This window comes from Bufo gargarizans, chromosome 5, assembly GCF_014858855.1.
Source record: "Bufo gargarizans isolate SCDJY-AF-19 chromosome 5, ASM1485885v1, whole genome shotgun sequence".
NCBI classification, from domain to species: Eukaryota; Metazoa; Chordata; class Amphibia; order Anura; family Bufonidae; genus Bufo; species Bufo gargarizans.
This window is the reverse complement of record NC_058084.1, coordinates 137,457,310-137,470,968: the sequence shown is the minus strand read 5'-3', so window position 1 is coordinate 137,470,968 and position 13,659 is coordinate 137,457,310. Positions and strand designations below refer to the sequence as shown.

General features: G+C 40.9%; 1 protein-coding gene across 1 annotated transcript in view; it reads left to right on the top strand.

Annotated features, from left to right (window-relative positions):
* Window positions 1-13,285, top strand: part of YES1 (YES proto-oncogene 1, Src family tyrosine kinase) — a 65,751-nt gene extending 52,466 nt beyond the window's left edge. The window contains exons 4-12 of the mRNA XM_044292920.1: window positions 134-232; window positions 2,220-2,323; window positions 3,729-3,878; window positions 6,538-6,693; window positions 7,712-7,891; window positions 9,083-9,159; window positions 9,307-9,460; window positions 9,853-9,984; window positions 11,073-13,285. Of these exons, the coding sequence (XP_044148855.1) occupies window positions 134-232; window positions 2,220-2,323; window positions 3,729-3,878; window positions 6,538-6,693; window positions 7,712-7,891; window positions 9,083-9,159; window positions 9,307-9,460; window positions 9,853-9,984; window positions 11,073-11,281 (1,261 nt within the window). The 3' untranslated portion in view covers window positions 11,282-13,285. The remainder of the gene's footprint in view (window positions 1-133; window positions 233-2,219; window positions 2,324-3,728; window positions 3,879-6,537; window positions 6,694-7,711; window positions 7,892-9,082; window positions 9,160-9,306; window positions 9,461-9,852; window positions 9,985-11,072) is intronic.
* The last annotated feature ends 374 nt before the right edge of the window (window positions 13,286-13,659 follow it).

Here is a 13,659-nt window from a genome sequence, read left to right as displayed (position 1 = left end):
GAGGAGGCAGAAGTCACTGAGGCAGATGGGAATCCTGATTAGAGAGGAGACAGACAGTTTGCAAGAAGTCACCAAGTTGCAGGAGATCATTGCCATGTGTACAGTACATTGTTATTTTTTCTTTTTAATTCAGAGAAGGAGACTGGTGGGAAGCCAGATCAATAGCCACTGGAAAAACAGGTTATATACCCAGTAATTACGTAGCCCCAGCGGACTCCATCCAGGCTGAAGAGTAAGTACAATCATTGTTTGCTTATTATTTTAATATTGGGTACATTAAAGCCGCTAATGCACTTGGGCATATATTGTGAAAAAATACTCCTTTTAAGGGCTCCCAGTATTGATCTTCAGGATAGGTCATCGATATCAGAATGGTGATGTCTAATACTCGGCACCCCCTCATATCAGCTGTTCCATGCTGGAGCTGAAACTACCACTTTAAATGGAGCCAGAAGAAGCGCTTCATTCAAAGTGGTGGTTGCTGGGCTGGCTGCTACAGGGAACTGCTGATCAGAAGGGTATCGGGTGTCTGATCCCCTCCTAAGGATAGGTCTTTATTAGGGCCCCCTTTTAACTAGGCCTCACGTGTGGTATTGAGATTAATACTACAATGCTACTTTCTGTTATCCTGCAGACTGTTACCAAGTCAAGCCGTAATGGAGGGCCAGCTTCTAATAACCCACACAACACTCCCGTCCATACATCTTTTGCTGTCACCGGAGACCTACTGTGACGCAGAATCTGCTGGTTCTATGTATGTGATGTGCGGGACGTGGCTTCTTTTATTTTTTGCGTGATGGAAAGGTGTTGGGAGTCATTAGAAGCTGCTCCAATATGATCAGGTACCCCTAGAGAACAAGCAGAAGAGGATTAAAGTACCAGAAATATTTGTCAAACCTTTTAGTCCTGGAAAATGCCAATATATAAAGGGTCCTGTTCTGGTAAACGGCTCCCAGTAATCCAGTCCAGGATCCACATTTGGATGCACATACTCTTGGGGGGGGGGGGGGGGGGCCCCCAAATACAAAGCAGAATCCATGGCCGAACCTGGAGGCTGACCCTGGGGTTTTTTACTGTGTTTGTGAGTTATAATCTCCCTTCTGATCCTCAGCTGTGTTTTTAATTTTGAATGTCGCGGGTTCACCAGTGACTTTACCACATTCAGTGGGACTAAGCCACAAGAGGACACCTGCCACGGTGTCTGCTGGTTTCCAAGCCAAGATGTCCTTTTTTGGTGCCGTTATGAAAACCATGCAGATATAAGCTGCAGCGGCGTGGATTGAGCAAACAGTAAACATTGTGTAAACTTGCCCTATATGAGAGGTTATTGGGGGGATTTACCATAGACAAGCTTTTACGTTGGTCTGTGATGTCCCATGCGCAGGCCTAGTCATATATTGGACGCACCCTCCAGCAGTCTGTGCGCATGACGAGAAATCTACAGCAGCTCCCACCTGATGTACTGTACCTTTCTCTCTCTCCATTTATGGCCAGGGTGGTGTAGAAATGCCACCTGTAAAAAAAAAAGTTTGTTGCAGTGGCGTTTAAAAAGTCACAAACACAGAGTTTGTGATTTGTTTAAGCTTTATGGGGGACATTTATAATTTGTGGTTGTTTTGTGTCAGTTTTAAGTCTGTCTTTGCTTTGTGTACCTGAGCCAAATTTATGAAATGGTGCGCCTTAATATATTTGGCGTCAGCGCAATGTGGTTTACACCTTTTATGTGTAAAAGTAGACCAGGGGGATGCTACTTTTGCAAAAGTAGCACATAGTAAATGAGCCATAATCCAGGTCTAATCTCACTTTTAACTCTTAAACATAGACCACTGTGAAAAGTGGCGAAGGGCACCAAATGTCGCAAAAAAACGGAGCAATCGCCATGACTTGCGACTTTTTTAAACCACAAAACTGACTTATCTGGTTTGATGAATGTAACCCTATGTTCTTAGCTTTGGACACAGTTACAGATGTGGCGTTTATCTAGAAGCCCAGAATTTATATTTTACACAGTCCGCTATAGAAGTGGGAATTTCATCGACCTACAAAACTGAAGCTGGGGGGTTTTCTAAAGGGAATAGTAATTATAGTGTTTTATATCCTTTTGTGTGTGATATTTGGTGAGATATTCAAAAGGATCTTTGAAGGAGAACGATGACTGAGGAGATGTTTTGTTGCATACAAATCAGCAGGAGATGTGAGATTCCTTTCTTTATTTACAGGTGGTATTTTGGCAAAATGGGGAGGAAAGATGCAGAGAGATTGCTTCTCAGCCCAGGAAATCAGAGAGGGACGTTTTTAGTCAGGGAGAGTGAAACCACTAAAGGTAAACCTATTTTCTCTAAAGTTCTAAGTTATTTGTTGGTGCAGTTTTTACTTTATCGCATGCTTTTTATATTACATTATATATAATTGTGTTTGAATTGTCAGACAAATATTGGTAGAATATATTCACACCCGCTGGTCTTGTGGGAAAAGGGCAGCTACTTCAGTCACTTTCAGGGTATCCATTTTCTGTTCATTCAGATTCAGCCTCAAAAGCAGAAGAGGATTAAAGAATGGGGCATATTTGGCAAGTCTTAAGGCCCCTTTCAGACGAGCGAGTGTCACGCTGCGGAGCATTATATTGATTTTAGGATGCTATGTAACCCTTAGGCCCCTTGCAGACGAGCGTGTCCGGATGCGTCCCGGTGCACTGCGGCAAACCTGCGCGAGTAGGTACGCAATTGCAGTCAGTTTCGAATGCAATTGCGTTACGTTCAGTTTTTATCGTGTGGGTGCAATGCGTTTTGCACGTGTGTGATAAAAAACTGAATGTGGTACCCAGATCCGAACTTCTTCACAGAAGTTTGGGTTCAAGATTGTGTAGATTGTATTATTTCTGATTGTAGCATTCCTTCCGGATGCGATCTGTGTAGCAAACGTGCTGAATCCTGACCCATTCATTTTCATTCGTCTCTGCGTTTAAGAAAAATCTCAGCATAATCTACATTATGCATTTTTCACACAGCTCTGGCTCCATAGAAGTGAATGTAGCTTACATAAAAAAAACGGAAGGCACCCGGATGCAATGCAGTTTTCACTGATGGATGCTAGAAGAAGTAGATTGTTGTTCTTCTTCAATTTTTCTTCACGTGCGTGAAAAACGCACAGAATCTGGACGCAAAAAAAACGCACACACCGAACGCTATCGCAGACCAAATTGATTGACATTGAATGCAAAACCATTCGTTTTTCCTTGATCAGATCCGAACCAAATCTGTATCACTAGTGTGAAAGAGACCTTACAATTCTGTAAAATACTAATAAGTAAAGGGTCCTCTTCTGGTAAACAGTTCCCATTAATCCAGAAAAAAATCGTCCACTTTAATTTAAATTCTAGTCCTACTAATGACATGGTGTGAAACCATATTTACCATATGTACCAATGTCTCCGTGAGTTACTTCTCATCTTTTCTCTTTCACCCCTGTGTTCTGTGACTTTCCCAAACTGCATTTAAAGAGCGCTCTGCTTAGTCCTCAGGCTAAGAGTTCATGGATAGTGTAACTGTGGAAAGTGGAGACTTGCAATACAAATAATACAAATTTCAGTTGACTGCCTGCAATTAGTGGTGCACATTTTATAACTTTCTTCTGTGCAAGACCTGAGACTGGTATCATGGCACTGTCTCATCTTCTTGATAGTGATAGATTAGTAAAATAAATCTCTTGCACACAATTTCTCTTCCTAGGAGCTTTTTCACTATCCATCCGGGATTGGGATGAAGTGAGAAATGACAATGTGAAGCACTACAAGATCAGGAAACTTGACAATGGAGGATACTATATCACTACTCGGGCACAATTTGAATCACTACAGAAACTTGTAAAACACTACTCCGGTAAGAGCCTTGCTTTCAGCTTTTACACTCATTTGTTTTTTTGTTTTGTTTTTCCCCCCTCTTCATACTTTTTAATAAAGCTATGTGGGTTTTCAAAGTAGTTTTGCTACCCACACAGACACAGTGCATTACTTACCTGTCTTTCAAGCTGAGCAGGGTGGGGAGAAGTCACACTGTGGACTTGTCTCCCCCACGCCTGGCAAATTTTTAAAGGGAATGTGTCATCAGAAAATGACCTATTGTTTGTTTAAAGGGAATTTGTCTCCTCCGTCAAACCCTATAAGGTATAGTGGTAAATGAATAAAACACCTGCCGTTGATCAGTAATTTGGATGTCAACACTCACCCCACATTCCCCTGCTACTTTCCCACAAACTAGTTGTAAAATACATAGCGAGGACTTCTCTCCATTATGTGCACATGCACAGGAGTCCTCTCAATGCATTTCAAGGCTGGTTTGCAGATGCACAGCAAGGGGATGGGGTTGCATAAAACATAAAAATTATCCATCTAGAGTCTGCGGCACGTGTGCTATACATGTATTACTGTGCTTGGTAGGGCTTGCCGGAAGTGACAGATTTCCTTTTAAATCACATTTTTATATTAAAGGGGTATTCCGGTAAAGTAATGTAATTAAGTAACTGCATTAAGGCTGCAAACTGTGACCCAACCCATACATATAACCAGAGTTTCAATTTACCTTGCAATCCATTTGTCTAGCTCCTATGTGAGCCTGCAACACAGAGTATCATGGCGTCTGAGCTTCCCTCGCAAAGACTACAATCCCCACAATCCCTAGCTTTCCTGGTGTGAGTGATGTTTACCGATTGGCTGCCTGATATACAGTCCGGTAACACCCCCTCTACTCGGTAATCACCAGCACACTAACACTGAGCATGCTCGACCTAACAAAGGCTCAGAACTACAGGTCGATGCCGTGGTGATTTATGAGGAAACGGTGGGTAGCAGAAGAAGAAACCTACTTTTAGAACTACTGAACGGTAAATATGTGAAATTTACACTTAGGTAATTATTGAGGATTAATTAGTCTAAAACATAAGTTATATTTATGGTAACAGGAATACCCCTTTTAAACATGTTTTTTTTAGAATTTTTTTTATGTTTTCTCAATTTTCCAATGTCACTATCTGTATTAAAGAAAATTGTATAAAATCCTGCAATTTTCACACTGGCTACCAGGCCTAAAAATATGATAAGACTTCCTGTCTCTTGAGCAGCCCCATGGGCCATAGACACAATGGTCAGGCGGGACCTCATTGACTTCTATGGGAAAGTTTTTTAGGCATGCATTGCTCAGTGACCTGTGCAGAGGTCAGGAGGGAGCCAATAAGCGGTGATATCGCCTATTGAGCATGGTTGATTCTGTTATTGATATAGAGCTGTTATAAAGGCGCCTTTACACTCGCAGAGCTAAAGCCAAGTGTCGGGAATGGAAGCGTTCCTTCCCGAAGTCGGCTGTTCGTTCAGTGCATGCAGCGATCACCTCCACAATATTAGAACAAGGGATCGCTATCGCTCGTCCTCAGACAGCTGCACGATAATTCACTTGCCTGCACTAATAATCATTTCACCTGATGAACATGTGATTTGCTCGTTCACCGTATGATCGGCGGCACCTTTACACAGACAGATTGGGAATGAGCGTTCGCAGGAACATTCCTTCCCGATAATCTGCCTGATTATCTGGACGTGTACATTCACCTTCATTGTTGTAGAGGTGTTGTCATTGTACTTCTGCCTTTGGTGATAATGGCTACTGAAAAAGTCACCAGTTTTGAAACTTGCAGAATTATATACATTTTGTGCCCCAAAAAAGCCATAAAGACTAGATTTAAACAATAGGTAATTTTCTGATTCACATTCCTTCTTTCCCTCTAAACTTTTTCTGAAATGCTACAGCATTTGAAACATATCTGTGTGTAAGGAGGGAGCCTGTCAGGATTTCAGTCAGCCCATGATGGGTTTCCTCGAAGGGAGTCCTGCTGCATGTATTACGTAGGATCTTCTCATTCCCCAGAAAGTAGTTTAGCAGCAATCCAAAACATTATTCATTTGTATTTTTCTTTCTTTTTTTTTTCTTTGTGTCATAGATACTATATAAAATACATTTAAAAAAAATAACTGGGGGTGCAAACACCCCCCAAGTGCAGGGTGAAAAGTACAGGGGTAAGAAAATGTAACTTTAAAGAGAATCTGTCACCTCTCCTGACATCTCTATTAATAGCTACTTACTTACATTCCCCATGTAATAACAATTCTGAAGCAATTCTGACTCTATGCTGTATGATTACTTTATTATTCCTGCTAGAAGTGATGAATGAACTACCAGCAGTTTGCAGTGAAGGTCCAGATCGTTGATACTAGTTGGGAGTGTGCCCCTGCCAACGTCAGACGTAGCGCCTAGCTGAACCTTCACTGCAAACTGCTAGTAATGTAGTAGTAACTTCTAGCAGGAATAATGAAGGAATGACACAACATAGGCTCATGAGAATAGATGATCCAGTAGTTACTAAAGCAGACCTATCTGAAGAGGTGACAGGTTCTCTTTAATGAGGATTTTAACTTCATTCTAATGTTTGCACGTTTCTCTTGTGTTTCCAGTGGATTTATTATTGCTTTTTTTTTTTTTCTTTATAAAGAACATGCCGATGGCTTGTGCTACAGGTTAACAACCGTGTGCCCCACTGTGAAACCACAAACCCAGGGATTAGCCAAGGATGCATGGGAAATTCCTAGAGAATCTTTGAGACTTGAAGTTAAATTGGGTCAAGGATGTTTTGGTGAAGTTTGGATGGGTAAGTATAAATTGCATTATTCTGTATATTGATAAATGCGTTTTTATCTCCTGAAATATAATTCACTAAAACCACACGACTGCTTCTGAAATGAAGGGATGATATGATATAGGAGGGCTCGTTCAGAGGTTCAGCCTGTAATTTACTAAGCTTACAAATTACTCCCAGGAAACTACAGTGAGGCAATAGTTCCTTATGAGTTACGACCAGAAGGGGTAACTATGATGAGGTGTTTGGGGTATGACTTCATGTAGAACATTTTTACTTGTCAAAGAAATAATATTAAATATTTGACCTCATTGATTTTTCATCAAAAGACAAATGAAAATCTCATATATTTAGGCTTTGTTGTGACGCCCGTCATGCATGCCATCACATTTGAGCTTGAAAAAAAATGGAGACTTTTTTTTTTTTTTTCTTCTATATATTACATTGATTTAGATATTATAGGGAGGCTGTCACCTGGATTCTGCCATGTTAACTCCAGTAGTACATTAGTAGTCTGGATCAGTACTTGTTACTGGCAGTGCAGTCCAGCGTCGCCTACAGAGCTCACAGCTGAGGAACGAGAGGGAGTTTGAGAAGAAGTGTGGTCTGGCCTGATGCACGCTGTGTGTTTGATGGTTGAAGACTCTTGCTGTTGCCCTTGGATTGGCCAGCACTGCTCACATGAACAATGCTGGCCAATCCAAGAGCAGGGCTGGACAAGTAGGAAGCGTCCTGGACTACCCATGCATTGAAACATCCTCTGAATTCTGCGCTTTTTCCACGACCTGTACACAATGATTTTAAAACCTGCACTGTACACGAACACTAAGCTGCTGCAGGTTTTCAGTGTTTGTAGAGGTAATCATTGTGGTGCACAGACTGACTTGATCCCTTGCTTGGTCAGTTCAGCAGTACCAGCCTTTTACAGAGTGGAACCGGTGAATGTCCATTTGGTTGCTTGTTTGCTATTCTTTTTTTCTTCCTTACTATTTTGGTTGACCCCTTGGTTTTTTTTTTTTTTGTTCCATAGGAACTTGGAACGGAACCACGAAAGTAGCAATCAAAACACTAAAGCCTGGGACAATGATGCCTGAAGCCTTCCTGCAAGAGGCGCAGATCATGAAAAAACTCCGGCATGATAAACTAGTTCCCCTTTACGCTGTGGTGTCTGAAGAGCCCATCTACATTGTTACAGAGTATATGTCAAAAGGTTGGTCCTATATGAACTTGTTTCTCAGTTGTCGGCTTAGAGTGCTGGAAATTGTCATTACATAAATAAATTCCAATATACAATATAAAACTACTACTTTAGGTTGTATTTTATATATGACTGTGCGGTCAAAACAGGGGGGGGGAAATGCGCTCAAAACTCATGTGGGTGCATTTTTTTTTTTTGCTGTATTTCCGAGGAGAAAATAATGAAAACTTATTCAGAAAGTGCAACTACAAAATAAAGGCATCCAGATGTAAAAAACATGCAATTTTTAGCACAGTTTTGACCACATAAAAAAGGTCCATGTAAACATGCCTTCCTAAAGGGATATTTTTCTTATGTGAAGTTTTCTCTTGCCCACAGGATAGGGGATAACTATTAGATTGCTGGGGCCCTGTACCCTGTGGAGCCCTCCATAATAAATGGAGCGGTTGGTTGCACATGGTTATGCCCACTCCTTTCATTTCTATGGGAGTTCCGGAGGTAGTGTGCATGCCGGACTAGGTGGCAGGGGACTCCACAGGGTATGAGGGCCCAACGGTAAGGCCCCCACCAATCTAATAGTTATCCTCTATCCTGTGGGTACATTTACATTTTACAGTAGGTGTATGATTGTTTCAACTAGTCTAGGACACATAAATCACTCCCAAGTATTGTAGGAAAAGAATTTTCCTCTAAAGGATTTGTACATAATAAACGTATTCATTGAGAGTAAACGCTGCTGGCAAAACTGAGTTATCACTTCAATGGGGCTGAGCTGCAGTACCCAGTGTAGCCATTGGAGGAGAGTGGAGCTGTGTCCGTATACTCTTCATAGTGCTGTTCTCTTCCTTTAGAGGGCCTCTTCATTTCCTTGCCACTGGTTCCCTTCTATCTCCAACTTCTGACAAAGCCCTTTTAACTTGCATTAGTTTCACGCACTCTTCTCCATTGTGATATATTTTTTTGGCATACCACTTAAAACATGCCGTTTGCTAGGTAATGGCGTTATTCTGCCAACCTGCCCATAGTTATCCGTTCACTTCAGTGGACCTGAGCTGTAACACCAGACACAACCCATGCCCCTGGTAAGAAAGCAGCCATGTGTCACTAATTCTGTACAAACCCTTTAAAAAATATTAGAGATGTTTTATGATCAAAAGAATAATTTATTAATCAACATTTTATTTTCCTCTCGTTGTGAAACAGGAAGCCTATTAGACTTCCTTAAAGAGGGGGATGGGAAGTATTTGAAGCTACCACAGCTGGTTGACATGGCTGCACAGGTAAGCATACTTTATCCTGTCTGAATCCTGCTTAACGAGATAGAAATAAAACTAGACTTTATTATTATTTTTCTCGTAAATGAATTGGGGGACACAGCAGCACGGGTATATGCCAAACTGCACTTTATTATTATTTTTCCCCCACAGATAGCAGATGGCATGGCGTATATTGAAAGGATGAACTATATCCACCGAGACCTGAGAGCTGCTAACATCTTGGTGGGAGACAATCTTGTATGCAAAATTGCTGACTTTGGCCTGGCCAGATTGATAGAAGATAATGAGTACACAGCAAGACAAGGTACAGCTTCTGTTACATCACACAGCTCTACAGGACATAGGAGTATATTGCACCGACATTTTCAAAAATTAAAATAATCATGAATTAGAAAATTAGTCTGATTGTGATTTGGTGTTCTGTTATACAGTATATATGATGTGCTCTTATACATCAGTATATATGATGTGCTCTTATACATCATATAGAATTTTTCACACTAAATTGTGTTTTGTTTTTGTTACTGAGAATAGGATGGATTTTGGGATTAGCCCAGATTAGCTAATGAAGGCAAAATAAGGAAGCCTTCATGATTTGTCTGGACTCATTCATTCGGACTAAACGCCATTAACGGCACTTCACACAGATGTGAAATCTGTTATCTTGAAGATTTTTCTTTTCTCATTCCTCTTTAGGAGCAAAATTTCCCATCAAGTGGACTGCTCCTGAAGCTGCATTATATGGGCGATTTACCATAAAGTCTGATGTCTGGTCATTTGGGATCCTCCTGACAGAGCTGGTTACCAAAGGAAGGGTGCCCTATCCAGGTACTGTATCCTTGGTGCATTAGCTGCCAACTATTGTTTAATTCGTCCTAGAAAATGTGGTAGTCAAGAATATCTCCAAACTTGGAGCAGCTGAAATGGCAGGCAGAAATTTGTTGGCTCTAAGGCTTAAAGGGAATCTGTTGGGTCCAAAACGCCCCCCAAACTAGATTACGTGGTGTATATTGTAGGTGACTGAGTCCAGTAATGTAACTTTTATTTTCATACTCTCTTGCATTCTGACGCTGTGCTCTTACAAGCCAGCAATGCGTTGTGAGGACTGAGCTCACGCACGTAGTGGAGAGGAGTCCTCTCTATGCATTTCACTGCTGGTTTGTGGGAGCACAGTCAGAATGCAATGGGTCCCTAACACTATACACCACTTACCTTTTAATTCAGGGGGTGTTTTGGAGCTGACACATTCCCTTTAAGACATTATATGATAGACAATGCCTTGTACGTAATGTTTTTTATTAGAATAATTGTATTGCTTCCCTCTTCTGCCTTGCCTTTATGAAAAAGTATTACGCAGTAGGAAGAGAGAATAGCTGGATGATCAGACTATACAGGGTTTGTAGTCTGTTTCCATGGAGAGATATATATATATATTCTTCATAGGAACTATAGACAGAAACCGGAAGATTTGTATTGCTACTATTTGCAAAGTTGCATCATTTTAGATTTATTGCATCAATAAAAATAACAATTTGTTGTGAACGGGGGGTCATTTACTAAGCTGAATTACGCCTAACTTAGGCGTATTTCAGGTGCAGGTGGCAGCACAACGTTATCTGCAACTTCACCCCGCTCATGCCACGTCTAAAATTGTGGACTGGGAAGGAGACGGGCCGGTAGGCCTGTCTCATTTACCATTTTCTACAATTGTTTTAGGTGTAGAAAAAGGTCTAAATGTAAGACCGCTCGGAAGCTGCCTCTTCATAACTTCGGGGGATCCTCTGCCAGCTATGGGGCTTTATTACGTCGGTCCTAATAAATGTGCCCCATAGTTTGCTTTGTTTGAGTACTTATTAATCCTCTTTAAATGCTACTGGTAGCTATTTATGTGTAACGGTGTTGAATCCTTCCCATAGGGATGGTGAATAGGGAAGTGCTGGAACAAGTGGAGCGGGGCTACCGAATGCCCTGTCCTCAAGGCTGCCCAGAATCACTGCATGAATTAATGAAGCTGTGCTGGAAGAAGGACCCGGATGAAAGACCAACCTTTGAATATATTCAGTCCTTTTTAGAAGACTACTTTACAGCAACAGAGCCACAGTACCAACCTGGAGACAATCTATAAGATTAAAGACTAGATGTCAAATGCACAAATCTGCCAAAAGTATAAGCAAGACTTTGCATAAGTTTTTACCTGTGTCTATGGGGGAAAAGAGTCATGATCACTCTGCATGCTTATGGCGAACTGGAAATCCACAGTACAGTTGCACAAAACCACTTTGGAAGTATTGTAAATGGACAAATCAGGTGAATCGGAACAGTTCCCAAAGAAACGTGTGTCTGTATTGATGGTGAAGAAAGCCATTAGAAGAATAGCATCCAGCCCAGAAGTACATTTCAAGAAAAAAGAGGCTTGCTGGACCAAACATTTCATTCCTCTTCAAAAAGTTTTTTTTAATTTGTATTAAACACTAATCATCCTCTAATCCGTTTATTTTGTTGACACTCAGACTGGCAATAGATCCCTGCCATACATACAAAGGCCTGTCAGGGGACGTAATGGGACTTTGGATCCCAGTCATTAAATCTGAGTTTCTGAAGGTTTTAAGTGCAAACATATATGTAATGAATCGTACTAAAAGCAATTAACTGGTGGGGGTGAAAGATACGTTTTTCTTACATGGCGTTGCTGTGGGTGGCACCATTGTCACTGTTGTCCTTTAGGGAACTGAGCACCTTATTCTTGCTCACTGCAGTATCACGGGTTTTGCCTTTAAAGGCTTTTATACTGCGCTGAATGTCTCTAAAGAATTGCAGGTCCAGGGTGTGGTTGGTGGCCTATGGGTAAGCTTGGGTGAGCATCTGCAAAATCATCAGCGGGGTTAATCAGGAGTGGTGAGTAAAAGTGGAGATAATCCTGTGTATGCAATCTTTTCGATTATTTTCTGGATTGGGATTAAAGGGGTATTACCGTTTCATAAAATAAGGCTTTATGTACTTTCTGTATGTATTCCTTACAGTTTTCAAGATCTCTGTCTGCAGGCATACAATAGAAACCTTCATTTTTGTTGTTGTTCTTTCAGGGGTTAAAAATCCAGGTCTGGGCCATGTAACGAACACACAGTGATGAGAGCTGTGCCTTCTAACATGCACACGTGTGATCAGCACATGGCCAGGATAGATTGTCAGCTAGCAGAGATGCTGAAAACCATGACCTATTGCTGCAGAGATTTGGTGGGAATTGTGTGATGATCACTTTCCCCCTCATATCGGCACCTGAATGCCCTATGACATAACGTGGGGGGGGGGGCTCCATTAGTGCAGGATTTCTGCGATTGCACTTTGGCTTTTCTTTGATTACCGTGAACATTAGCGGGAGGTGACTGGAGACAAAATGTGAATGTTTTTAATGACTGTACGCAGACTTAATTTACTGTGGTTAAAGCATAAGAACCCCCAGTGTGTAGCTGGACGGTCACATATGCTCATGAAAAATTTCACTATTTCAGCTGACACATATCTGGCAATAAATTAACTTTTATTTTTTTTTAATTTTTTGGGGAGTTTAATTAGTTTTCTCATGAATATGCTTATGTAACAATACATCTTTTCTGGTATATCCTCTGCTACATTTGATGATGTAACCTGTAAAGCTTTTGAGATGCGTTCTCCATAGCAGGAAGGCCTTTGGTAATGTATTTTGTTTACAGCGCCTGAAATGTTTCTTTACTGGCGGTGCCATCATCCCGCTTTATTACCTGCTTTCTGTTTAACGAGGCAGATCGTTTTTTTAAAGGGCTTTATACAGAAACTATGGAATTGTATCTTTTTTATAAGTTTTTTCAAAGCCAATTTAACGCAAATTCTTTAAGTTTGTGTACTAAGTAACAGGAAAGCGGTGTTTGCCAACTATTCACTGTTTTCCCAACTAAACAAAATCATGTCATACGGTTTGTATAGTAAAGGATTAAAACACTAATTAGTGCGTTTTCTTTAGTGATTATGATGATACATATCTAATGGACATGAGAGGCTATACATATATTTAACACCATTTTATGTTACACTCGATGCCTGTAGAACAGCAGGTAAACAGTATGTAAAATAAAACAGTTTTTTACAAAGATAATACTCTTTTCTTGTGTATTAACTTTTGTGGTTCAATATTTAATACATTCACAAAAAAAACCAGTAGGATTAATTATCTACAAGAGATGATTACCTGTTATTTTCCTCTTATCATGCTCCGCTCCATTAGGGCAGAGCTGTGATCTGTGACTACAGTGACTACAGGTAGTTTTGGGTAGTCTGAGACACGCCTCCTGTCTCACTATTGGTTCAGGCTGCTGCTCTCTCCCTCCCCCGCAGCTCTGTCTTCTCACTTTTGTTGATGTGTATAATAAGCACAAGTCTGTCTCGTCTTCATCATGAAGTTGGTGCATAGACCATTGATTTTAAAACACAAAGGCAAAATTGTTAAAAAGTACAGATCTTAACCAGTGA